The sequence below is a fragment of the Pituophis catenifer genome, unplaced genomic scaffold, assembly GCF_029215685.1.
Source record: "Pituophis catenifer annectens isolate HBS135680 unplaced genomic scaffold, rPitCat1.0.hap2 SCAF_1, whole genome shotgun sequence".
Taxonomy (NCBI): Eukaryota; Metazoa; Chordata; class Lepidosauria; order Squamata; family Colubridae; genus Pituophis; species Pituophis catenifer.
Genome location: NW_027256881.1, coordinates 49,906,612 through 49,934,269, shown reverse-complemented (window position 1 = coordinate 49,934,269; position 27,658 = coordinate 49,906,612). Strand labels below are relative to the sequence as shown.

General features: G+C 36.5%; 2 protein-coding genes across 3 annotated transcripts in view; one reads left to right on the top strand and one right to left on the bottom strand.

Annotated features, from left to right (window-relative positions):
* IARS2 (isoleucyl-tRNA synthetase 2, mitochondrial) overlaps positions 1-16,090 on the bottom strand; it is a 44,704-nt gene extending 28,614 nt beyond the window's left edge. Inside the window, exons 1-12 of the mRNA XM_070932398.1 lie at positions 15,868-16,090; positions 13,638-13,760; positions 12,254-12,410; positions 9,933-10,081; positions 9,800-9,849; positions 9,603-9,712; positions 9,421-9,511; positions 8,638-8,753; positions 6,970-7,139; positions 6,054-6,144; positions 5,529-5,680; positions 4,602-4,762 (exon numbers count right to left, since the gene is read on the bottom strand). Of these exons, the coding sequence (XP_070788499.1) occupies positions 4,602-4,762; positions 5,529-5,680; positions 6,054-6,144; positions 6,970-7,139; positions 8,638-8,753; positions 9,421-9,511; positions 9,603-9,712; positions 9,800-9,849; positions 9,933-10,081; positions 12,254-12,410; positions 13,638-13,760; positions 15,868-16,074 (1,577 nt within the window). The 5' untranslated portion in view covers positions 16,075-16,090. The remainder of the gene's footprint in view (positions 1-4,601; positions 4,763-5,528; positions 5,681-6,053; positions 6,145-6,969; positions 7,140-8,637; positions 8,754-9,420; positions 9,512-9,602; positions 9,713-9,799; positions 9,850-9,932; positions 10,082-12,253; positions 12,411-13,637; positions 13,761-15,867) is intronic.
* Positions 16,091-16,211: 121 nt separating this feature from the next.
* BPNT1 (3'(2'), 5'-bisphosphate nucleotidase 1) lies at positions 16,212-27,246 on the top strand. Of its 2 annotated transcripts, XM_070949118.1 has the most exons (9): positions 16,212-16,526; positions 17,982-18,106; positions 19,448-19,552; positions 20,967-21,074; positions 21,302-21,350; positions 22,587-22,678; positions 23,482-23,679; positions 24,833-24,938; positions 26,557-27,246. In XM_070949118.1, exons 2-9 carry the CDS (start codon positions 17,987-17,989, stop codon positions 26,703-26,705), a joined length of 927 nt encoding a protein of 308 aa, XP_070805219.1. In that variant the 5' UTR covers positions 16,212-16,526; positions 17,982-17,986; the 3' UTR covers positions 26,706-27,246. The 2 variants fall into 2 exon arrangements, with proteins under 2 accessions (XP_070805219.1, XP_070805226.1); XM_070949125.1 differs by lacking the exon at positions 20,967-21,074.
* Positions 27,247-27,658: the final 412 nt, after the last annotated feature.

Here is a 27,658-nt window from a genome sequence, read left to right as displayed (position 1 = left end):
TATTTCAGTTAAAGAACTATATATTCAGCAAAAGAGCTCTGGAGGACTCAATCAACATTTCTACCCTGAAATGAGGTCTAGGGTAATGACCTATGATTTGACAGACTGTGCTAACTAAGTCTGCCTGTCATTTCTGTAGGCCAATACTCTGCATGTTCACTACTCTACAAGGAACACGTGTTTCTGTGTTAAAGTGCATGAATCAATATCAATGAAGAAAGCTAATTTTAAAAACAAAAGTCCACTTTATGTTTTAATGATTTATCCTCCTAGTGTATTGATACAGCTTGTAGCTTAAAACAAAAATGAAAAATTAAATGCTGCCTCCATAACATGTGTTTATTTTCTCTCTGAAGAAATTATGAAGAGATATAATTTTGCTCTGGCGATTTAAAGGATTCTTTATAAAAAGGCCTGTGTCTAATTTAAATTGTATAAATGGACAAACATATTAGCAAGACGGCACATTCAGGATCTGAACTGAGTTGCTGTACTTATAAGATTTATGCTGTCCATTTAATTTTGTCTCACTGAGTTCTTGCCTGATGTTCACAGTTACCAGTGATAAACTGATGGACTGAATGACTTTAGGAGCTTAAACATATTCACATTAACCAGAGTTAGCACGTGTAATGTTAAAACCCAACAGAAGAATGATTTAACATGGATAAAGCATAGCCATTCTTTCAAAACTGCTCCGGATTCAAAAACTCTAACAGAAGTTGGCCCATTGCGATTCATGGTCTGAAAACGACTCCTCTGTGACAGGGAGACTTATCTGTATTTTGTTATCATTATCCTGGAATTTCTTCACCACAAGCAACATCTATTCAATCGTACAGTCTGTTATTCTTTATTTTTCAAACTTCTTAATTCACTAATGTGCTGTAAAAATGTACAGAGCATAAGTGCTTAATTTTTTCAGTAGTCATAATTATCTGATGTAGATGATCCTACTAAAAGTGCTCGTATAAGAACCTAATAAATTAGATCAAAGCCACTAAATCCAGTAGGAATTGGTGAGAATTGTAATGACTTCCCAGCACTAGGTGGTTCACTGAAAATTGCTCTTCCTGTGAACCCTGGTTACCTTTCTTAGTCAACTCTGCTCTTAAAAACATCTACCTGTATCTGTTGCAGAATATTTACTCAAGGAGGAGTTTAAGCCATTATACAAGGGCAAATTATAAGGTGTGTCTAAAATCAGAACCCTGGCAGTTTATACAAGCAAATCAACAAGACAAAGCTTCCAGAAAAACATATTTATTTATTTTTTAAAAAGACTGAGATATGTCTCAAAATTCTTTTACAACTAGGCACTAAGGAACAAGCAAGTCTCTTACTCTCAAATTGGTGGGCTCTTATAATGCACAAAACACTGACAAACACAATTTCTCCTTTCATCAATTAAACCCAGCTCAAAAAAACCATCTCCCTCCCCCCCTTTGCATTCAGCCAACTCTGAGCACCCCAATCATGAACAAATGGGAAGGCATTTCTCATAAAAGCATTTGACGTATCCTTTATTTTTTCTGAACAAGCCCGTCAGGCTAGATTAGGACTAGGTTGTATTGGAGGGTTCAATACAACCAATAATATCTAGTCCAATGACATCTAGAGTCTCTCTCCCCCCACCCCCCAGTTACTGAATGATCAAATACCAGATCTGAACAACTAGAATGAACAGTTCTTAGAAATGCCAAAACTTCATTATCTTCTTCCCCCCACCCCCATCTTCCAATAGATTTTAAAGGCTCCTTTCTCCAGAACTTTTATTTCATTCAATACTGATCACGGGATACTGCAGGGTTTGATAACATTTACCCTCTGGATGGTTTTTACTGGTATTGTTTCATTAAATGGAATTATGTCTTACATGTTGTCCTCTTTAATACTGTATATTACCTAGGGGTTATTTTAGGAAGCATTTTAGAAATCGATATATAAACGTAAATAAATCTACAATGAGAATTGTGTCTCCCATTACCATTCTAAGTCAAGAGCTCCGTGACATAAATATCATAGCCTTCATTTTTGTATCTTTTCGATACTGTGAGGCAATATTGGTTTGCCATAGGGAAAAAGCTGCTTTTCTGGCAGGTATTTTGTCCCAAGTTATAATTGTCTGAAGCTTCATTTCAGATTAGTGGCACATATTACATATAAGATTACACCTATATAAGCTTGCAGTTTGGTAGCAGCACTACTCTGATGGGGACAAAAACTAAAAAAATACTTACGATGAGAAACATATTTTCGCTACAATATTAACTTTTTTAAAAAAAAAATACACTTTTTTTTTTACCCAGAAGCATATATACTCTCTCCTGCACCATCACAGAAAAATCTGAAGTCTCTCTACCAGTATTAACATTTCTTCTAACTCCAATGTATAGAACATCTTGTTTTCTGCACAACAAAGAAATCCATACCATAGTTGGTTTCTCACTGCATTCCATCTGCCCATTCCTCTTTTATTTTGGAATCAGCTCCCCCCAGAGATAAGGAGAATCCAGGACCTCAGTGCCTTCCGTCGTGCCCTTAAAACCCATTTTTTCAAGCAAGCCGGGCTGGCTTAAGATGAAATTTTTAATTGTTTTTAAATGTTTTAAATGTTTTAATTGGTAATGAGTTTTAATTGGGCCAAATTTATATATCTTTTAATTGTTTTTTAATATTTGTCCTGCATGTTTTTTAATTTTGGCTGTACACCGCCCTGAGTCCTCAGGGAGAAGGGCGGTATAGAAATTCAAAATAAAAATAAAATAAATTTTTCACCTCCCCAACTCACCCTTTACTGTTTTTGAACTGCATTTGATTCTATCTATAGTTCTCTCTGAAAAAAAGACAGCAATGGTATATGTAATATACACAGCTTTTCCAGAACATTCACATAATGAAGGAGTCATATGATGTAGATTCTCTATGTGTGAAGCAGTAAAAATTAGTCTTTTGAGTTTGCAACTTGTGTTGGATCTGGAGATGTACCATATTTTGCATAGCATTTCAACAGTCATATTTCAAATGTGATAAGGTCAGAATTCTTTTGTGAGTGTTTCAGGGCTTCTCATGGGTAATATGATGAATGGCTTAAGCTCCTGCAAGATTAAATATACCTATTTTGTTGCTTAATCTTTTTCCCCAAAGTCCAAAAAGGGGCCTCTGATGGCAAATTTTGGAGGACCCGCTCACTTGGGGAGGAATACAAAGGGATGCGAATATATTTTTGTATCCCTTCTTTAATTTTAAATTACTATTAAATGTATTTCACCTCGCAAAACCAATATTGCAGTTGTAAACTCACCAACAGAGGGCACTATTAGTTTTTCTGGATTTCAACAAACCCTGGATTTAGGTTTATAAATAAAAGTAGAAAATTGTTTTTACTATGATCAAGCATTATAAAGAAATAAATGGATTCCTAGAATGCTAATCAACATGAATGGAGATTAAGAGTTAGGCCAAAGCTGGACCACACTGCTTGAGAAAAGGAGGATTTACATCACAGAGCAAAACACTGGTTTAGCAGCTCCGGTTTGGATATAAAAAGAAACACTGTGTCTCCTTTACTTAACAAAAGCAGCCTCATGAACTATGCATTACTACCTCTCCTGTCTCATTCTCAACACCACCAACAGCTGCTGCAAGGATAGTCATAGCGAGCAGAAAAATGAGCAGGCTCTTTGCTACATCACAGACTTATGTAATCAATATGACATACTCTTAAAAAGATGACAGTGCTCATGTCCATTTCCTAGCAAGGGAGCTAGCTAGCGTTGTCCGAAGATGCTTCTGAGGTCATGTGGCAGGCATGACTGAGGCACACGGAACGCTGTTACCTTCTCACCAAAGTGGTATCTATTTATCAACTTGCATTTGGTACAAGTAGGTTCGCAGGAGCTGGGGCAAAAATGGAGCTCCATCATGTAGTATTTGGATTTTGAACCTCCAACCTTTTGGTCAACAAGCCCAGTATCTTAACTGCTAGGCCACCGTGCTCCCTATTACATACTCTTAGCACATACAAAAAAGAGAACACCAGAAGGAATGACACAAAACATTTAGGTTTGCTTGTCAACATGTATTTCTGGGTCCATCAGGTTTAACATACAGTAATTCTTAATAGTGTCCCAAGTACACCTCTCTATTTGCACCCGTTATGAATGATGACATTATTTCATTCATATAAATAAAATACTGCATTTGAGGAACATTTGTCCAATTAAGAAATAATCACAATCCTTTATTTCTCGGGTTGGATTTGTGTGTGTGTGTCTCCAATGAAAAGGATGGACACCTGTGCAATCTTATGACACCAAAACTAATTTTTCTACTCACTGTAATGTCTTCTCGGCTATAATTTCTTGATCACATATGAACAGGAGCCGCAAATCCCATCCCCATCCCAAAGCAGGTCTATCAACTCCATCCCATAGCCATTCCAAAACAACTCTATGTCTGGAAAAACAGCAGATGCTAAAAATGGTGCAACACTGTACTTATTTACTTGGCGAATTACTGCTCTGCTGAAAAATGAAAACTGTATTTCTGCACCATTATTTCCCTCCCCCCCCCAAAAAATAGGTTGGTGAGATACTTACTTGTTTATTAAAGGCTCTCCTGTTGACTTATGGTAAAAAACTGGAATGGGGACACCCCAGCGCCTCTGCCTTGATATGCACCAATAGGTTCGTCTTTCCAACATTTCTAGCATTCTATTCATTCCTGAGGCTGGGACAGTTTTTACTTTCTTTAATGCTTCCTGAAAAAGACACAGAAATGAAATGGGGGAAATACCAAAGATTAAATGTTAAGGGGAGAAGAGGAATCACTATTCTTTAGTAGATTGCTATAGCAAAATAAAAGTAGTGAAAAATATACCAACCTAAGTTGATAGTCAAATGAACACTGTTTCAAAATATTTCAAATATTATGCATGTAACAATTCAACCAATGTTCACAAGCGTTGCTAAAATAATAAGAAGCCCAACACCATTTAATTCTTCTTAAGTGCTTCTTATTGTTTGTGTGATTTTTAATCTGTCAGTTCTGTATAAATTCTTTTACACGAAAGGCAGACAGATATCATGCTTTCATTTAATCACATAAAGACCAGAAGTCAGGATCCCACCTAGTGGCGTGCAGAAATAAAATTCCTAGAGCTGATCATTTAAGATAGAAGTTAAGTTTCTTCTACCAGTTGGAGACCATACTTTTTCTTTATTTTTTAACAACTGAGACTCAGAGAGCTCTAGAGATTGTGGATAGTATTGTAATAACATGATGTGAGTGGGTGGTGCCAGAATTTTAGCAGCTTTCTTGAGATAGAGTTAACCAATTTTGCTCAAAAGACAAAAAAAAGAGAGAGAGAGAGAGCGAGAGAGAGAGAGAGAGAAAGTACACTATGATTTTAGTGGCACAATCTGAAGTTGCTCAGTAGGTAAGATGCAAACCATTGATGATATAAATTGAATTATAAAAAATGATAAGATACAGAGGTCCATTTCTATCAGAAACACATTATATACCTGAGCAGCAGTCTTGAGATTCTCTGTATTAATGAACCACTGTTTGCTGGCCCGAATAATCACAGGTTTTTTAGTCCTCCATTCATAGGGATAGCTGTGTACATATTTTTCTTCTTTCAATAAATTCTTTGCTGCTTGAAGCATCTCAATGACTACGGAAGAATAAAAATATATTACTTTTTTTCAGCTTTAATTCAGGAATTTTTTGTGGGCAGTCAATTCAGACCTCTGACAAAAGTTTCTGTTCGTCCTCTGGAAGTCTACCCTGTAAGGAAGAAGGCAGGCATTGTGAAAACAGTGATGGCAGCCCCATGTAGTTTTGGTCTAATCTTGCCTAATACCGATATACACTATGTGTTTATTTGTTTGTTTATTTGTGTGTGTGTGTGTAATTTATATAAAGATTTCTACGGCTTATACATAACTGAGGGCAGCAAGAAAAAAGAAGTTTGTCATCCCTGGTCTAAGAAAATAGGTCACTATTTTTTGCCCTGCCCAATTTATAATACAAAATACAATACAAACCAGTCTCGTTTCCTTCTCCAAGAACAGCTTTCTTTTGGAGCTCTGAACCTGCAGCTTCTGTGAAAAGTCCATCTTCGTCTACCAGACAGTCCTGGGTAAGAAAACAAAAATTGTTTAAACCTTTGTTAAAAACAAAGTTCTCAGATTTGTCATCAAATATTTCACCAATTTCACAAAGATGTGATTAGACTATCACTAAACTACTGAGGTTATATATTTTCCCTGCAAAATAAGCCACAACATTTTCATCTTCAGAAGTAAAAAGAGATATTTTAATGATTGCAGAGGCATAGATTTTGGCAAGCTGTTTCCCATTCTAAGAGGAAATATAATTCTTAAGCCGAAAGCAGATGACAACCATTTTCTTTTCATTTAAAATTTATAATATTTATCTTAGAAAATAGCCTTGGTTCACATAATTTGCATTTGACCATACCTCGCTATCAATGGAATGGATGCATCTGGAAGTAGGGATTCTCCCTCCCTTATTCATAGTCCTGAAATCTATTCTAAAGCATTATAGCAGATTTGGAAAGATGCAGGAAAGTAAGGTAAGGGAAGTCTCACTACATTAGTACAAATTTGCTTAAAGATCCCAGATTTAAACTTTACGGAATACTGCAACAATTCTCAGTATGCACAAAGTGCATATCAATGACTTTCAAGATGTTTTCCAACCATCATTATACATAAAAGACATGGGATGAGTAGGCAACAGAAAAGCCTTGAAGGATGTGATTTAAAGTCTACTACTATACCTTCTTTCTCACTTTTTAGCTATAGTTCAGGTAGCTACAAAATGATTTAAAAAGATTTCCACTCTTCCTTTTCAACCTGAAAGGTTTTGCTACATGATAGTTTTGGTGTGAGCAGGAGAAACATAGATTAAAAACAAAGCAAAATAAGACCACAGTACCATGGGCAGTCGATGATGAGAAGCTACACTGTAATCTTCCATACCATGAGCTGGAGCTGTATGCACTAATCCTGTTCCTTTTGATATGGTCACATGGTTTGCAGGCAAAAGAGGAGACTGCCTTCCAGGAATTGTTGGATGGGAACAAATTCCACTTTCCAAATCTGTACCTGAAAACAGCAGAATGAAAACTGTTCACTGTCTGCCATTTTCTGCCTACTAGTGGGGGAAATAAAGTTCTAATGCCAACTAATAAGACTCTCACACTGAAATTGGATACTATATTTTTAAAGTATCCTGATACAGATGGCTATATTCACTAATAATGTTATTAGTTATTTAGAATGGAATTTGATTACAAATCAAATGAATAGTAGTAGTAATAAAAAAGTACTATTTTAAATAACCAATAACATCTGGAATTCCATTGGAACACCATCATCATTGACTAAATCTCCATCAGTCAATTGCAAAAGGAAGCTTTACCTGGAACAGCTTACATCTGTCATGATACGTTTAACGTCACCAAACAACATTTCCCTATTACAGGTCCTTGGGAATGACTCAGTAGGTGAATAAAAATGCCAAATCCAGTCTAACATTTGGCTGACTGTATAATCAATAACAATATTTTTTTTTCTCACATCTCCCAATCCTGCTTTCCTTAATATATATTTAGCATATAGGTTGAATAAATAAAGGGAAAGTATGGAGTCTTGTCTCACTGCTTTGCCAACCTAGAAATGGTCTCTTTTGCCATGTCTTTTGTTCTGTCTTACTGTGGCTTCAAAACATAATGTTGTTGCATAGGAACAATGAATAGAACAATAGAAACTAGCATATTTGCTTCTAGTGTCTCTAATAGGTAGTGTACCAATTTGATCTAAGATAAGAAAATCCTCTACATGGAATATGTACAATGTTTTAGAGATAACTAAGAATTGCCTATGGAGAACCTGCAATTGTGCCATAATAGGGATGCATGATTTTGGCCCTATCCTTTTGCAGAAAAGAAATCTAAAAACAATCCCATTATAAGCACATTAAATATATATATATAAAACACAAATATCATTCTTGGGCAAAATGTCTGTTTCTATTCATACACAAACTAAATTTACTTAATTAAGATTTTTTAATTCAATCATATGACTGTATTAAAACAAGACAAATTCTAATGCAGTTCTGTCCTGTTGTTTGTGCTGTTAAAAGATCTCTCAAAATAAATTTCACTCACGCACACTTTTAAAAGATTATCTTGAACTGCAATATTAAAGATCTCACTCAAGCTACAAAAGTGTAATCTTCCATCTACTTCAACTCTGTGAAAGTCAAGGATGTTCCTACTGTCAATTTAACTAAAGCAATAAAGGATCAGAAGGCAACTGTAATAAAACACAACACCAACATCATCCATTGTTGGTTGCATGAATACATGTAAGATTGATATTGGCCACTGGAAATTGGTAACCACCTAATAAAAGTTCCAATTTAGTATTGTTCTCAAAACCGTATGAAAAAAATAATTCTAAATGTGCCTATACAGTTCTTAAATGCCACAAATCTGCCACTTTAGAACTCCCCTGCCTGGAACAAATTCACTTTCATTTTTCTCTATTATTGTATCATTCATTCAAAATTAATGGTTTTATTGCAATGCATTTTTACCTTTAAATGTTGAAATCACATCAAACTGTGTATCCAAAACAGCAGCTATAGACTGAACTCTATCCGCAGCAACTATAAAGTGCTCCCCAGTACTGGAACACTTCACAATGGAATACCTACAAATGCATTTAGATTTTCAGATTTTCAGTAGTTACATTAGCACTACATAATGTTATATTAAAAACATGAAAGCATTGGAATGATACCTTAAAACTTAAATATTGAAATCGTTTCCATTTCATTACTAATATTGGTGCTGACACAAAAACGTTTCTCATGGAAATGGGAATGTTATATCAATGAATTTTCACAGAGTTCCTCATGACAACTGTGATCACAAAGAAGAAATCCCTAATCTAAGTTCAAAACTTACATTTAATTATTTTTTTACATTATATTTGGCATCTTTTAATCCATTTCAAACATGCCACAAATGCTTAGTTATTCCATATACTGTATCTTTCTTCTGTTGCCCATAGAGGTAAAATTGTTGGAGAGTAGGCATGGTTTACACATGCAGCATAAAATCATCTTTTTTGCAGCTGGGCATATAAGAATAAATAAAGGGCTATAAAATAAAAGAAAACTGGAAGATTTATATTACCTGTAAAAATAAAGGAAAAGGCAAGAAATGGGGAAAAACATAGATATCTTGGTGATCTTAAATATATTTTCTTTAAAACACCCACATGTAAAATACCTTAATCCCATGTTATCTTCAACAAACTAACACATAACTCTCTAGAACATTATGCTCTAGTGATAAAGTAAATAAATACGTACTCCAGAGTTGGCATATAACAGACAGCTTGATTGGCTGCAATAGTCCAGGGCTGGGTGGTCCAGACTATCAAACTCACTGCAGGTAATCCATCTAGTGGTGGAATCATATTTAGCACAAGTTATCGTAAGTACATTAGAAGCACATTTAAACAAAATGAATTCAGAACATAAATAAAACTTACCTACTGCAGAGGCTACTTTGGGAGGGGGTTTCAGCAAGGGAAATCTGATATAAACAGCTTGACTAGTATGTTGCTGGTTGTATTCAAGTTCTGCTTCAGCTAAAGCTGTACTGTATGAAGAATCAGCATGAATTGTATTTTAGTGCAAAGCTCTTCCATCCCCAAAGATAAGGGTAAAAAGTATGTTAATATCTTACTTTGTTGAAGGAGACCAAAACACTGGCTTATAGTCTTGATAAATCAAACCCTAGGAAATAAACAAAATTAAGAAATCGAAACGATTTGGCCTTGTATGTAATGTAAATATCCCTTGACCATATATTAACCTACCTTTTCATACATTTGATGGAAAACACTCAACTGTTTTGCTTCGTACTTTGGATCAAATGTGTAGTAGCAGTTCTTCCAATCTGCCATTATGCCCCAGCGCATAAATGCTGATTTCTGTTTCTCAATTACCTTTTCTGCAAATGCTTTGGCTGAAGAAGGAATAGTCATTTTTAATATGAATTCGCCCAATGTTAGGTGAAGTTGAAAACAAGTATAAACTAAAGAATAATCAGAAGCCAATTATTTTTCTTTAATTATTTTAGATAGGCAGACATAAAGATAGCAATTGAATTTGACTTCCTGACAAATTCCTGCACTTTTCTTGGTAAGGTTTTTGGGAAGTGGTTTGCATTTGCTCTCAACCCGGTTTCCTAGGGTTGAGAGTGACTGGCTCAAGGTCACTCAGATGGCTTCATGCCTAAGGAAGGACTGGAACTCAGACCCCTAGTTTCTAGCTAGCTGCCTTAATGCTATACCAAATTGGCTCTACAAATATATTTTATATCACTATTTTTCTACTTAGTGTAATTATAATAAATAATCCTTTATTGAATCCTAGAAGAACTAGAAGTACATTTAGTTTATCCTACATAGCTCATTCTAATCAAGAAAACATCCAATACTTGTACTGTGTTTTGTCCCTCTGTACTCGGTCTCAGGAGCTGATTCTGGTCTCTGGCAGCAGCTGCTTAATGCCAGATCAATCTGCAGTAAAACTCAGCTTATTCATGACATCTGATTATGTATGGGAGAGCCAATCTGGTTTGTATCACTGAGAGTTGGTTGGGTACAGAGTGGGGTTTTCCTTGTCCCTTCCAGGATTTTGAGTGTGACCTCAACTGAGACTCTGGGGCAGAGGTAGGATCTCTGGGGCAGTGAGTAGGATCTATTCGATAGGCATGTCTCAGGTGCCTAAAGGACCAAATGCCGTTTCTGAGGGAACTTGGGTTCTTTTCTCATTCCTGCTTGGAATGAGAAAGTGACAGAAGTGCTGGACTAAATCTCACCTGTGTAAATTCTATGCACCTTTATCATCTTTGCACTGGACAGGGTTTCACTCCTCCGGAGTGAGCTGGTGCACAATTTGGGGTTCCTCCTGGACTCATGGTTCCGGCTTGATGAGTAGGTGGCAACTGTGGCTAGGTGGTCTTTGCATCCTTTCCTGGACCGGGAGGCCTTGCTCTCAGTCACTCTTGCCTTAGTCATTTCCTGTTTGGATGATTCCACTGCATTTTACATGGGGCTGCCCTTGAAGACTACTTGGAAGTTATTCAAGGTGGTGGTTATCACCTTTAAAACCCTATATGGCATTGGACCAGGATATTTGTAGGACCACTTCTCCCTAAGAATACCCGCCCCTCCCATTAGATTGGATAGGGCAGGCATGCTCCAGATCCCTTCCCTGAAATTCTATCACTTTGTGTGATCTCAGAAGCATGCCTTTTCTGTGGCAGCTCCTACCCTCTCCCTAGAGATTCAGCAGGTCCCTACTTTTTAACCTTCTAGAAGGCCATCAAGACATGTCTTTTTACCAAGGCACTTGGCATTCTACACAGAATAGAAAGAATTGTATATGGCTAACTGAAGCTTGATGCAGGGCAATCTAAGAAGATGAGCAGGGTTTTTCTTTGTTTGACAGTTAAATTTTATAGTTACTGGTTTTATTGCTATTGTTTAAGATGGGCAGATCTGTTTAAAGTGGGCAGTCATATAATTCTTTTAAATAAACAAACATCTAGGATTAAAACCAACCTACCAATATTAGTTTAAAAAAGGGTGAGAAACAGAAGTGTACCCAAAGTCCTATTAGATTGAACTCTGAATTTTAAACAAACAGGGCAGAGGTTTTAAATTATGTATTATATATTAATAAATACAAAAACATGCAGATAGTGGCACATTTTTTTATTCAGAGTAAATCAGTACACTATTGCTACATTTGCAATTCTTCCTTCCACTATCTCTAAACTCCCAATTTGTCCATGTTTGCTTGCCATATGGACAGTAATATACATGTAAGAAATTGCAATTTTTTAAAAAAGCAGGTAGGCAGCCTATGGCTTCTTAGTTGTCACTGAAAACCAACTTTTAGTAGTTTCATCTAGTATAGTCAATAGTAATGCATCCCGAGAGTGGTACCGCAACAACATTTGAAGGTCACTCTTTGCCTATTTGTGTTTTTAATTATGTACCTCATCGTAGAAGGCACCTCTCAAATATTTGAAAATAGAATGATGTTGATGTTGCTGTTCTCCAAAACATGACTGTCATGGAATAACATTCACAGACCTCCGTAATAGTGTTTATCAAAGGAAAGATACCTTTCTTTCTGATTTCCATTGGTGTAAGATGTTTTGTTTCTTCACATTCTGATAATGCTTTCAACTCAATAGGTAACCCATGGCAATCCCATCCAGGGACATAGTGCACTTTATAGCCATTCATGACATGGAACCGATTTGTGATGTCTTTCAAAATCTGAAAAGAAAGGAGAGAGAAATAGTTATTCAAATTCATACTTCCATCTTGCTTTATAATTTTCTTGAATTCTACAATATTTATATTGTGGTTAGATCCAGCAAGCTATAACCTAACAAATTGTTTTATATTTATTTCTATTCCGAAACGTACTTTCTAATAGAAATATTAATAATGCTTAAGTAAAATTACAGATACTTGCTGCACAAATAACTTATACCAATAAAATCCATAAAAGCAAACAATAGTAAGTCTTTGGATAGGCTCCAACTTTTAGAAAGCTACAGATTCATGCCAAACTCTGGTTTTCTTCAAATTACATTTCAACGTGAGAAAAAAATCCACATTAATACATGTCTTATGGCTAAATACTACTGCTTTCACCAGGATACTTGTATTTATGTTCTCTGTAAACATCTATGACTCAGTTCTGCATACAGATATAATTCCTCTGCAGCAGCTATCAACTCCATTAGTCTTAAAATTAGTTATGGTTACTATAATGACCTAAAAGAGAGGTCATGCACTTTTTCAAATAACAAGGAACAATTCAAAATAACTACAAAAAATATGCAAGAAGCTTGGAATCAAGAATTGGAAATCCCAGTCTTTCCAAACCAATGGATTCAAGTTTCAAAGAACACTAACTTTACATTCCATGATTTAAAGTTGAAGTTAATCCACCAAAAATATTTTTGTATTTACTGGACACCATCTAGAATGTTTTGTAATGAAGCAGGCCAGTATTCGGCAGCTCTCAATACTCTCATATACCATTGCTGTATGAGCTGCAGTAGGCTTCCAGACCCAATTTAAGTGACGGTAATTAACAATAAAGTCCTTCATGGCACAGAACCAGGCTGTTTGTGAGATCACCTACCTTCCATTGTTTATGCCCTCCCCCTCGGGGGGGGGGGTAGGCATGCTTACATCAAACAAAGCCATTTTGTTAGACCTGGGGTCATGCTTTCTCTGTGGCTATGGATGGTGCTGACCTTGAAGATTGGACTGTTCCCCCAGGTATCCGGGCCAGGAAGTTATAAGCTCCATTGGTGACAAGACTTTTTATTTTGGTGGTTATGGCTTTAAATGGAGCTTTTAGGATTATATGGTTATCAATTGGTTTTAATTTCAGTTTTAATCCAGAGTCACTACTATGAGTCAGATAGCTTTATACACCGCTTAAACAAATACATAAATCAATTAATATAGGAAAACAATACTCACTTTATTCAAAGCATGGCCAACATGTGGGTCTCCATTGGCATAAGGTGGTCCATCATGAAGACAAAATTCTTGTTTTGTTTTCCTTTGTCTTTGCCAAGAATACAATTCTGAAAAGCCACATTTCTGAAGAAAAATTCACTAGAATTAATATTATACATCTTACATAATGAATTATTTTTGAATATATTTAATCTAATTTCATCTCCCCAAAGTATTCCCATCATCTTTAGTATGTTCTGTCAAGGTATTTAGAAGCTCCGAGTTAGAGTGTTCTATAATATTAGAGTCCTCGAAACATACCTGTGGTGATCAATTCTCAAATTTATTTATTTATTTATTTATTGAATTTATATTGCTGCCTATTCGTCCATGAAAACTCAAGGTGGCTTACAGAATATAAGACCACATTTAAAACAATAAAAACTAACAAAAAGAATCAAATAAATTAATATAGTACAATATAACAAAATCACCCACCTCCCACCCCGGCAACATCAGATCACACAAGCCATTTAATAGGCTCCATCCCGCTCTGGGTTCCCCAGGCCCGCTGGCAGAACCAGGTCTTCAGCGCCTTCCGGAAGAGTATTAGAGTGGGGGCCATTCTAATCTCTGGGAGAATGATGTTCCAGAGAGACGGAGCTACAATGGAGAAGGCCCTTCTTCTGTGTCCACCAGGTGTATCTCCCTCGGGGATGGGACCTGCAACATTCCCTGCCTCCCCTCTCTGATGGGTCAGGTAAATGTGACTGGCAAGAGACGGTCCCTCAGATATTTAAATTGCAAGCTAACAGTCATTAGATTGATACAAGTATATTAATAATGAGACAACAACAGTAAGCAAGCAAAACTCAATTTAAACAATTGTTCTTCTACCCTAAAAAGTCTCCCTATGAGCTGAGAAAACTATTTATTAATCATTCTAGTCAAACAAGACTTTTTCAGGAATCACTCCGTAAATTAAATACTGACCAATATAACCTGTATTATGCAGAACTGATGTCTGCATAATGATAACATGCACATATAAATACAAGCAATATTGATGACACACAAATTTGCATCAGTTTCATAGTACCCAAATTCTTGTATAACTGTTAATCAGTCAGGTTTTTTTTAAAAAAAAACACCTTATCTCCTTTCAGCAAATTTTCTCTTTAGAAATACCCAGAGAAAATGAATTATCACTAAACTCATATAAATCTATAGCATATCTGTACAATAACATTGCTTGGAGGGGAAAGTGACCAAACTATTACACATATATTTAAATTAGAATGCACTGAGTTGGGCTACCACATCAGGGCTGCAAAATGACAGTAACAAATTAAAACTTGGCAATGTATCTTTCACTCTTTTCTAGTGATGGTCTGAATTTTTGCAGCCCAGATATGGCAACCCTAAAATTGGGCTTAAATTTCTTGAATGTCTATTCTGATTAGATAGCAAATAGACTGCGGCACAGATTGGATTTATATGTATTATCAGACTTATAACCTGCCTTTATTTTGTAGAGTCGAAGAAGCGTAGGTGATACTGCTGCTTCCTCTTTTTCCCACCACTACAACTCTTTGAGGTGAGGATGGGATTGAAACCAGAGACAGCGAATAGCCCAAAGTCAACCCAGGCAGCTTTCATGGCTAAGGGAGGACCAGCAGATCTCTATTTTAGCAGCCAGCTCCACCAAGCTAAACTTAACCTTACCGCTTTCTCCAATTATTTACCAACAGGTGACATATATGGAGCATGGTCTGAGAAAAGTCTAGGAAGCTGCAGAACCACGGAGCTAGTTAGGGAACCTTTTTCCTTCCTGCAGGGCCCGACTAAATTCTGAGATGGGTGTTTTGAACCGTAACTAACAGCAACGGGACGAGCTACCTAGGCCAGGGGTGGGCAAATGTGGCTCTTTTACAACCTGTGGACTTCAACTCCCAGAATTCCTGAGACAGCCAAGCCGGCTCAGGAATTCTGGGAGTTGAAGTCCACAGGTTGTAAAAGAGCTACATTTGTCCACCCCTGACCTAGGCGATAGCACGGAGAGAAAGGCAAAGCCAGCGCATCCTTTCAGAGCATCTCTTGTTCTGGGGGGGTTGCAAAGGTTTCCCCACAGAGAAGCGTACAGATTACGAAAGGTGCACCTCTCGGTTCAACGCGTGCGTTTTAATCCCAGGCGGCGGCGGCGGCGGCATTTCAGCACCTTTCCCCCCTAAAATTCATTTTCTTCATCTACCTGCTGTATCTCCAATTCAGTTTCAGGCTGCAGCCGGCCAGGCAACTGGCTGGGGAAATCGCTTTGGGGCAATAAGATCGTTTCACGGTATTTGGAGTCCGGCTTCGCCTTTTGGCCCGTGCTGGGTCCTGCGGACACCGTCCCGCGAGCCCAACAGCCAACATGCTTGGGAAACCTCAGCAACGGCGGGGCCCGCAGCACCCACATCGCGCGCACTTGGTCCGCGGGCACTTCCGGAAACGTTACGGCCACCAACGAGACAAAACGTCCTTTCCGGTTCTTTTCCGGCTCCGATGGGATTCTCAGCGCCCCCTGGAGTTCGGTCCTCCCCCCCACCTTCGTTATTTGGGGAGTCTCGCAAGCGTCGGCTTTGGCTGTGAGTCCCCCGAACCCCGGCATCAGTTCAGCTTCGCAGCCCAGAAAAGTGGGCTAATTGCATAAATGAGCCTTCACTGGGCCTGACGTAGGAACAGAGTCCCTGGGGACATACATGTAAACGTTACTGGCTACGTAAGAGGGCCAAGATAATGGCAATAAGGACCCGGTAAAAGACCCGGTAGGTGGGGCGGAGAAAGAATAGGAAATCGGCATCGATTGAGCAATCTTGGCGCGAGCAATCTTGCGAGTGTTTGGTAAGAGAGGGGCTGCTCGAAAAGGAGGTATGCTGCTATTTTCATTTTTCTCTTGACCTTTTCGGATGCTTTGCTTTTAAATATTCATCGATAGAGATCTTGTGATAGCGAAGGAGGTGGGTGGTGAAATAGCGCTTTTCTTTCAATCCCGTCGTGGTAACGTCCTCGAATTAGGGAAAGACATCTACAGTCACGAAGGGAGGACAAGCAGGCTGAAGTTATTCTACCGATATGGTTAAGATCGTATTGTGTTCATTTGAGAGACTAGATGTGGCACAGGTGCTGTTTCTTACATGTATTGATAGTTACTATAATGGATTAGAATTTAGAAAACAACCAACAAATATGAGCAGTAGTTCCTGGTGCAATCCTATATATGCCTGTCCAGAAAGTTTACAGTTAAGTAGATGTTTTAAATATAACCCAGTGTTATGTTTTGGTTAAACTTTTACAATTTTAAAAAGTTTCTGTGTTAAATCAGGAGATTTTGCTTTGGAAGAGGGGATAAAAACATTTTACAAAACTTATGTTTTGTGCAAATCCTCACCAAGATTTTCACCAAATAAAGGAGGACTGTGGTACTTCATAAATGATATTTTTGGTCCACTGTGATCACTGAATGCATTGGTAAGATTCAACAGTATAATTTCTAAAAATAAAGTTGGCATTCCCCATAATATGAGGGGGGGGAGGGAAAGCTCTGCTGCGCATTCTAAAATCAGCCTAATAGTTTTTATAAGCATCAATTAAAAGATGAAAGACAAGAATAAATATGTTCATGTGTGTGAAGCTGCCATCCATTTCATGTCATTGTTCAGCTCAGGTGTCGTCGTTTCAAAAATGAGTCTTCAGTGCTAACCATATAGTTGTTATGATAAAGGAATATTGAAGGAAATGCAATCCAAATTTCTTTAAAATGGGCAGGACCAGTGCCAGGGCTAATAAGAATATTGGCTTCAAATTACACTACTCAAAATATTAAATTACCCTTTCTGTAAATGGTAGTTTCTTAATTTTTGTTTAAAAACTAAAGAAACATGGACTTTTTAGGGGAAGAAGGAGCAAACTAGATATAGTTCAGATTATGTAATTTGGCTACATAACACTTACAAGGAAGTGGTGAATTGGAAAATAAATTCTGCTTTAAACCAGAAAAACTAGTTGTAAAATGTTAAACCAATAACTAGCTCTCAGATTCCCTTCTCATTTAACATGACTGAAGTTAGGATTTTTTTTTAATGTTGCATAATTTACAGTGAGGAAAGAGGATTACTTATATGGTAATACTCAACTAGAATAGGTGAAACTACAAAAAAGATTGGCATTGTGCAATACATGAACCAGAACCTCCCACTCTTCCAAAGAGCTCTAAAGGGACTTTAATCTTTTACAGTGTAAATCAGGCCCCAAAGGTATTTCTTTTATAAGAAAATTGTGCTACTTACAAGATTGCCTTTATTTTCTCTTTTTTTTTCTATGTAGTAAACATGGCTTCTAACCCAAGTGTATTGATGCGTCTTGTGGCCTCAGCATATTCCGTGGCTAATAAAGCGGGAACCATTGTGAGAAAAGTTATGTCTGGAGGAGAACTAGACATAGTGGAGAAGGTAAATGATCAGTAGAATTCTATGTGTTTCCAGTTGGAATTTATATATCCAAATAAAGAAGAGTTAATTGATGCTGGTATAATGTGCAGAACAAATTTTGTGCATCTGTGCTCAAAAGTAAGGCTTCTTGTGTTTAGTAGGGCTTGCTCAGTAATAAGGGTGTTTAGCATTGTAGCCTCATTTATTTTAGATGTACGCACAAATAATTTGGTGTGGCAATTCACCTGCAAGCAAATCACCCTTCTGGATTCACTCTTTGAAACAGTGATCGCTCATAGTGTCAGTACAACTTATTCTTTGACGTCCAGACAACATCTGGAATAGCCATTAAAAAGGCTCATCAAATATTTTATAATTCTATCATCAATATTAGTCACTTAGAGACAACTCATTTGCTGACATGCTATATAGTTATATATAAAGTTATAATAGCTCTTGAAATAATCTATAACATGTCTGTGATTTTGTCTGCCTGTTTCCCCAGTTTTTTACTTTGAATAGTCTTAATGACAAACGAGAAAAATGACTAAACTTTCTTGCTTTCTAAGGATGTTAAAATAAATAGATATCTAACAACCTGTATTAGGGCCAGGAAATGTGCAGATCTCCACTTACTGAAGTACAATTCCAGCAGCCTTAGCCAGCCTGGATACTACTGAGAGATGCTGAAAGTAGTACAGAAATATCTAGAGGACCACAGTTTTCTCATACAGAACTGAAAAAGCAAAAATAATTGGTCCATATTTATTATATTTTATTCCTTTTGCTCAAGGCCTTACCTTTATCCTCACAATGCCTTTGAAGATACTGGCTGACTTAATGTTACCAGTCAGAATAAAAATGAGGACTTGATCTTTGGTCTCTCCAGTCACATTCTAACATTCTAATATTATACATATACATACATATTGTATAAATATAAAATGTGTAATATACTATATTGTATATAGTATATATCTTTAAAGAGCTAATGACCTGATCCATACAGTATGTTCAAATACCTTCAATAAATATGATTTTACATAAAACCATATAATTGTTCAGTTTTTTTAAAATGGCATTTGCAAATAAGATCAGTACATATTAGAGAACTAGATATGTGTAGTAGCATAGCTCAAGGCAAATATTTTTCTGAAGAAGAATATCTTAAAATATTTACCCAGTACATGACAGTAAGATGATACGTACACTTGAAAACATACTCAACCCCTAGGATTTTCTCAAAATCCAAATAGATGTTGCAAAATTTTCAGTAATTTTACATCTTCCTAATGATAATACAATTTGATTTAGCCAAGTTGTTATTTTGATTATAAACTGACCAGGTTTCTTTTTTAATAGTGTGGAGCTAATGACCTGCAGACTAAAGCTGATCGATTGGTACAGATGAGCATTTGTTCGTCCTTGGTTCTGAAGTTTCCTAAGGTGACAATCATAGGTGAAGAGGTGAGGAATCAGCATGTTCTTTTGTACTTGTTTGATTCGATACACTACCTTTATTCTTTTTTAAAAAAAAAACCTAACCACTACCAACCAGTGAGATATATACCGTTGATAATCTGCACCCCAGTCTCTCCACCATTTTTCTTCCATATGATCATGACTCTGCTGTTTTATGCATTTGTATGTAACTTGCATGCGGATACTGTAATAAGAACTCTTAACTAGTAGCATGGGGATTACAAGACTAGAACAGATATGAAAACAGCAGCTATATGTAGTATTGTTTACTTAGAAATAAAAAAAAACACAACTCTCTTGGAATTCATTTGTTTGTTTATTCAAACATTTCTATAACTGCCCATCTCATAGCAGTGACTCTGGGTGTTATGCAAAAATTAAAACTGCTGTAAAAATATACGTATAATCCTCAATTAATGATAGCAGTTGGGAATGGAATTTTCATTGCTAAGTGATACGGTTATAAAGTCATGAGATTGCATCGCTTAGCAACGGCAGTCCTGGCACTTCCTGGTTTCCACTGTTAAATAAATCCTATGCTGTTGTTAAGTGAGTATGTCATGGGGTTGCCATTTGTAATCTCCTACCAGTTTTCTGGTTGACTTAGTTTGTAGGAACCCGATAAAGGTCACACAGTCATCATATGATCGTGGGATGCCGTGATGCTGTAATTGTGAGCCAGGTGCCAAGTACCCTGATCACAACTACAGGACTGTAGAGATGCTGCAATGGCCAAAAAGTCAAGAACTACTGTAGTTGTAAGTACTTTTCATTCAGTGCCATCCCAAATTCAAACAGTCCTTGAATAAGAAGTCATTGAGGACAGCTGTAAACTGATTTCTTAATAGGTCTTCAGCAAGAGTCCTTGATATCAAATGGCTCATGGGTTTAAACATTTAAAGCTTTTATTTAGTGGCATCTGAATTGGGGGTCCTCCTACCGAACAAGATTAATCTCTCTTAGTTTGGTGTTTAGACTCCATGCTTTAAACATTACTGAAATTTGTTAGCATTTAGTGTTATTGAAATTTTCTCTCTCCTTCACTATTTCATTACAAACATTTGTATATATGCATTTAATAAAGAATGTTACTTATATTATATTTTCAGCTGTAGCAGTAAGACTATTTTTGCAATTTACCCTTCAGATTAACACTGTTTAGCAATCATTGCAACCAAATTATAATCAATTCTAACCAATTCTGCAGCCATTGTTACAAGCCCATCTCCATAGACTTTTACTGATATTTTTTGGCATATTGTAGCACTAAAAAGTCTAGCTTTCAAAAACTTATCTTTCATTAAAATTATTTAAACTTGCCTTTAGTTGGCTCATAAATGAATAAGCCTTTTTGACTTTAACTGTGCATAGACTTTTTTTTCTAAAAAAAAAAACCCAGGATCTTCCCTGTGAAGAAGTCAGTGAAGACTTACTTGAGAAAAGCCAATGTGAGGAGATACTGAAGCAAATCTGTCCACCGCAGTATACTGCTATAAAAGAGGAAGAGGTATTTAAAAGGGTTTCTTTTTATAATCCCTGATTTATTTTCCAGACAGTAACAACTGCAGGATGAGATTCAGTAATCACTATGGGGTGGAATGAATTGTGATTTGAGGAGTGATTTGACTATTTATGAGTCCACTACAGCTGGGCAGCCACTGCAGCCTAGCAATGATTTACTCTCCACACTTTCTCCTTTTGAAACTTTCTGCTTTTCTTTTGTTTCCTTCAAAGCTTGTTGTATGGGTCGATCCTCTGGATGGAACAAAAGAATATACTGAAGGTTTGTTCTTTGTTTTTTTGGTGAGGGGTATTTAGCATTTATAGACTTAAGGACAAAACCATCCACAATTGTCTGGCTTCTAGATTAATATCTATCATTTATGTGTGACCATATGATATATAGAAGTCGCGGTCACCCTTTAGAAGTTTGGAAGTACAATACAAAGTGTGTAATGAGAAATAGCTAATTGGATGATTCATTCCTTATTATTGACTGAGGCTCAGCTTTTCCTTAGCAGGGCTTTTACACTATAAATGTATGTGGATGTATTTTTGTATTAGAAGCTACCACCTATAACAGTAGCCACCACATTTTATCTGTTTTAATTATTATATTATTTGTAAGGAATCAAGGATATCTATTTGGTTCTCTCTCCTCTTTAATATGGGGTACGTTAAGATGAGAATTACGGACCGTAAGCAATCTAGGGTTAAGGTCCATAAAAAAATATTCCAGATGTTTTGAACTATGGAACTCCTAAGAGTAACAGTCAGCCTAGCCAATGGTAAGGAATGCTGAAAATAATGATTCAGCAATGTTTTAATGATTATAAATTTCCCATCTGTCCTACACAAACATACTATGAATTAAATGCAATCAGGCTTATCTCTTGTACACAAGTAACATAATTATTTAATTCTTCACTACTTCTATTATTGAAAACAGGCACAAATCAGGGTCCCCCCCTCCCTCATTTCTAATTGCTATTTTCATTGCCTTTGTGGGGTTTTTTTTAAAGTTAATCTAACAATAGATACAACTGGAATTGCATTACATTGTATTATGGTTGGTGTTCTACAGAATTGATGTCTTTGGTAATTTTTCTTGGTTAGAAATCACGAAATGTTCCATGGATTTGATCCCGGAGAGTAGTGAACCGGAAGATAACTTGTTAAAGCAAGGCAGGCGTGGGTTCTGCTTTATTGTTTAATGAAATGGAAGAAAAATGACCTTGAATAATAAAATGCAGCAAGTTTATGTACTATACTGTACTATAACATGCAAAACTTTAATGAGAGTTTGTTTTGGTTTTAGTTTTGTGTATTGACTGATGTTTAGCATAATGTAAACCCAACCAGTTGTAGCTTATTTAACAAACATACTTAAGCAACTCAGTGTATAAACATGATCAAGTATAAATAGTCACTGAAATTATAAAGTATCATGTAAGTCAAATGTAAAAAATTAGAAGAATCTTGACTTTCATTTCCTTTGACAGATGTTTATCTCTTTCAGGACTTCTTGACCATGTAACAGTTCTTATTGGTATTGCTTATCAAGGAAAAGCTATTGCAGGGGTCATCAATCAACCATATTACAACTATGAAGTAGGAAATGCTTTAATTTTTTTAATGTTCTTCTATTTTACTGCATATCACTTCTAATTAACTAGAATAATGGGGTTAACTGACTTGTTACTTAGAAGGAGGAATGGCCCTTTTCTTTTTCTGTCTAAAGTGCCCTAGTTAAAAGGATGTACACCCATGGCAGATTTGGGACTAGCATAAATCCAAATTTAAGACTGCATGTGCTGTAGGAGATGACCAGTCTGAGCCCGAGGGATGGGTCAGTCTCAAGTCCTTCCCGCCTCCAAGTCATCTAAGTCGAGCCAATGTTGAATTCCGTTGACTCTGCCACCAATTTGCTTTGACTATTAGTAGTTTAGATTCTTGTAGAGAGCATTGGCTTACAATAAACCTATATTCATTTGAACTGCCTGGACTCCTGATTTCCTGTGCATAAACATCTGGTCCCGGTGACCAACTCGGATTCGATCTTGTAACAAAAAGTATAGATGAAGCTTTTCAGTTAGATAAAGGCAGACTAAAGTTGCAAACTTCTACCTACTTGCATAACAGTAAGTCTTATTCTTTCAGCGGCAGAATTGTAGTTTTTCTCTGAAAGAAAGAAATGTATCTTTGTAAATAACATATATTTAAATGGTTCATATTAAATTTGCTGATAATGTAATGGAGCAGATTAGTTTTGTCAAACCTTCGTGGAGGATGAAATTTGCTAAATTTAGGGTCATTATTCTTTTACATAAATACAGTATGTCCAACCATCATATATATTTACTCCTTTTGTTTATTTTTGAAAATGAAACTAGAATGTTCAAATAATTTTTCAGGCAGGTGCAGATGCAGTTCTAGGCAGGACAATATGGGGAATCCTTGGTTTGGGCGCCTTTGGATTTCAGCTGAAAGAGGTACCAGCTGGGCAGCACATCATTACCACCACAAGATCACACAGCAGCAAGATGGTAAATGACTGCATTAGTGCAATGAAGCCTGATAGTGTGGTGAGAGTTGGAGGAGCTGGTAATAAGGTATGGACGCTCCTAAATTTTAATGCCATGATAGTAGGGTTAATTTTTTAAAATTACAAGACGAGACTTCCATTTTTATAATAGTGCCACAGACAAAGTTTTCCAATAGCTGATGCATATCTTGCAATTTGATTTCAACCAACTTGTGTGGATGGGGCATAGGAATTGTGGAAATAATTTTATTAATTGCTTTGGCCTCTTTGGGATTTTAATTATTTACATGTCATATCTGAAGATGGTAGAGATTCTTAAAAGAGTGGCTTAGAAATGGATCGATACTTTCTTTAAAGATAATAGTTATAGTTTATTGTCATTGCACCTCGTACAATGAAATTAAATGCCATCTTCAGTGTACACGCATCCTTCACATTCTATACAATTGAATTGAAAACCCCTGACCTGATATTGCACGTCCTCATCTCTTGTCAAGAATGTTTTTTCCATAAGCCATAACCAGTGGTGAACCATCCCGAAGTGGTGTGAACCGGCTGAATCCCACCACTGGCCATAATCTAATTAAAATGTTAATGGTAAATTTTACCATGAATCATAATATTTCCAGGCCTGAAGCCATCTTTTTCGTTGGACCTTCAGGCGTGCCACAATTACTACTGGGAGGGGGAATTGTATGGAGCCAGAGTGATATATAGTCATAATAACATTCCTTTCTCAGAGACTCAAGGACATCTTGCCCTGTACTTGGATGGCTGGAACTGGGAGGCATCTCCAGTTGGGACCGTGCTTTGATTGGACCATGTGATGGACATGTGGGTGTTGGGCAGGGACTTGAACTTTCCTTTGGGTGGGGAAAACCTGGAAACTTTCAGATTCGGGGTTTCCCAGATGTGCCAATATGACATCCCTAATAAAATGGAACTTTGAGGAAACTCAAGCCTCGGAGTTTTCTTTCATTGGGGGAGTTACTTGGAACCCTGACAAATATATCATCAAAAAAATGTGTATAATTATATGTAGAGAGAAACTATACATATATACATGCATATGCTTGTTATGTATATATAAGAGCAAAGGAAAAAGGCCATAGAAAGTAACCAAGAACTAAAACATTGATCTGTTTGTGAAGTCATTCCTTATCTTTAAAAACATTGTATATGTGCATATTAAACGACTGAGGTTGTTTTATTTGTATCAGATCATTCAACTTGTCGAAGGCAAAGCTTCTGCTTATGTATTTGCCAGTCCTGGATGCAAGAAGTGGGATACATGTGCACCAGAGGCTATTTTACATGCAGTTGGAGGTAAGTTAGTAAATACATTGAAGAAATAGAAACAAGGAGATGTATAATTTTTTCTGTTTGTAAAGAGGTATAACTAAGAGGCCAACGATGCTAACTTAAAACCTAGTATTTTAAAAATATGTTTATATTCTTTTCAATGAAGCATACAGATGTATTTATTGGCTTAATATATGTTATTTCCTAGCCGATGGTCATCTCTGTTACTTTTCTTTCTGTAGCTGGACAATAGCTTAATAATGATTACTCTTTTGGATTTTAATTCTTCTTAATTGTGTGATATAATTATAGTGATAGTGATTATATAGTTATGTGTAGTGATATTTGTCTGTACGTGCTAATAAGCATACATAAGGTGCTTAGATTTAAATTAAGATTTCTTTAATTCATATCTGTTGACATTGACAGGTATGAATAAAAGAAATAAAAAGCAATTTCTAAACTTTTTAAACATAAACAAATAAATAAGAAAACAAAACTTGTAGATTATGCTATTATAGAATGCTTGGGTTCTACAACCTGTGAACATTGTTTGGAAATAAGTGCTTCAGAACCCAAAAGAACACAAAACCCTGCTCTTATCTTTTAAAATATGCTGTTATTATCTCTAGGTTTCTAGGAAGGTCTGAAAAAAGTTGTAGTTGCTTTAAGAATCATATGGTTGTCACCATGGCTTGGGACCAGGTTATCTGAGGGACCGTCTCTTGCCAGTCACATGTACCTGACCAATCAGAATGGGGAGGCAGGGAATGTTGCAGGTCCCATCCCCGAGGGAGATACACCTGGTGGGACCCAGAAGAAGGGCCTTCTCCGTGGTGGCAAGCTCTCTCTGGAACATCATTCCCCCAGAGATTAGAATGGCCCCCACTCTAATACTTTTCCAGAAGGCGCTGAAGACCTGGTTCTGCCAGCGGGCCTGGGGAACCCAGAGTAGGATGGAGCCCATTAAATGGCTCGTGTGATCTGCTGTCACCGGGGCGGGGGGTGGGAAGTGGAGTGATTTTGTTACATTGTACTATATTAATTTGATTCTTTTTGTTAATTTTTATTGTTTTAAATGTGGTTTTATATTCTGTAAACTGCCTTGAGTTGCCATGGGCGAATAGGCGGAAATATAAATTCAATAAATAAATAATAAATATTAATCAAGAGTTAATTTTTTAAAACATGTATGCTTTAAAGAAAATGAAGAAATGCTGCTCTAATTGTAAGATGTCTTAAGCACTGCTTCAAAATAATTTTTAGAGTAAGCAAAATCTTACAATGCACATAGATAGCTATTATTTTTCCAGCTAATCCATTATTGCTTTTCTTTATTTGATGTGGTGGTATTGGGGGTTGATTTGTGTATAAAAGATATGATTTTAAACACTTGTAAGTTCAGGAGAATTATATTGATTTTGAGGTCAGTTTTGTGTATTAAAGCACATTAATTGTATTGTGTATTAACATGTTATACTAAAACGTAAGGAAAAATTCAAATTTAGCCAACAATAATTTGGAAAAGGAATGTTCAGTTTTTATGAACTAGTTTTAATTGTTTGTCCTTTTATAGAAATACAGATACTGTGTCTAAATCTATTCAAATCTAGAGTCATGTTTTTCTTTTCTTTCTTCACAGGCAAACTTACTGATATTCATGGGAACTTTTTTCATTATAATAAAGAGGTCAAACACATGAATTCGGGAGGAGTTCTTGCTACTTTAAAAAATCATGACTATTATGCCAGTCGAGTTCCTGAGGCAGTCAAAGAAGCCCTTGTGCCATAAAAAAATGCAGAAGATTGTACATTCCATTTGGCTGGAAAGAACTTCTTAGCTGAAATAAGTTGTGATTTTTGATAGGGTCACACTCTGGACCAGTTCCATGATCTTTAGTTAGAGATTTGTTGCTTCCTCGATTTAATATACATTCTGATAAATTTGAGATTTTAGTTTTTAGTTGGAATATTACTGACTTCAATAAAGTTGTCCAGCTTTAATGCTTATTAATATCATATAAGTTCACCTATCCAATTATCAACTCCTTATTCAATCTATTTGATTTGAAGACAAAACAAAATAAATGAACCACTTATTTCAAATGTCTTTTATTATGCAAGTCTCACTCATGCATGCACCATGTGAAAGGAACATTTTGTCTAGCAAGCTAGCTTTTTTGTTTATATATACATGGATATGTGGGATGTATGTCAGTTGTGTGCCTAATTCTCCCTCCATTTTCACATGATGTTTATATGGAGAAATCTGGAAATATACCTTTTATACACTGAAAAATACAGTCTTGAAATAAAATTATAATTTTTGTGGACACTTTTGTGAAGGTTTTATTTGTAGATTTTGATTGCTTTGATCTCAGTTAAGAGGGCTCTTTTCCTGGTTTATTCCAGTATGTTTGACTGATAGCTCTGAACCTGAAAAACTAACAGTTTGAATTAGTGGTCCTTCCTCTGCATTGCATCTGAAAACAGGTGCAGCTCTCAGAAACAGCTGGTGCGGGACAAAGGTTGGCAGAGTCGGTCCCTTTTCGTGAGGGATGTTTCTGAAGACCAAAAAGGAGCTCGGCTTTCCAATCTTCGTCAAGCTCAACAGGAGCCAAAACCTGGGCTTCATTCTGTTGGGTCTAATGAAGGGTTACACGAAACGTGCTTGGAAATAGCCTCGCACGCGTTCCGCAACCCCAATTTGGGAACGGGCGTTGCGGCTCCTGAGAGCTTGTGGAA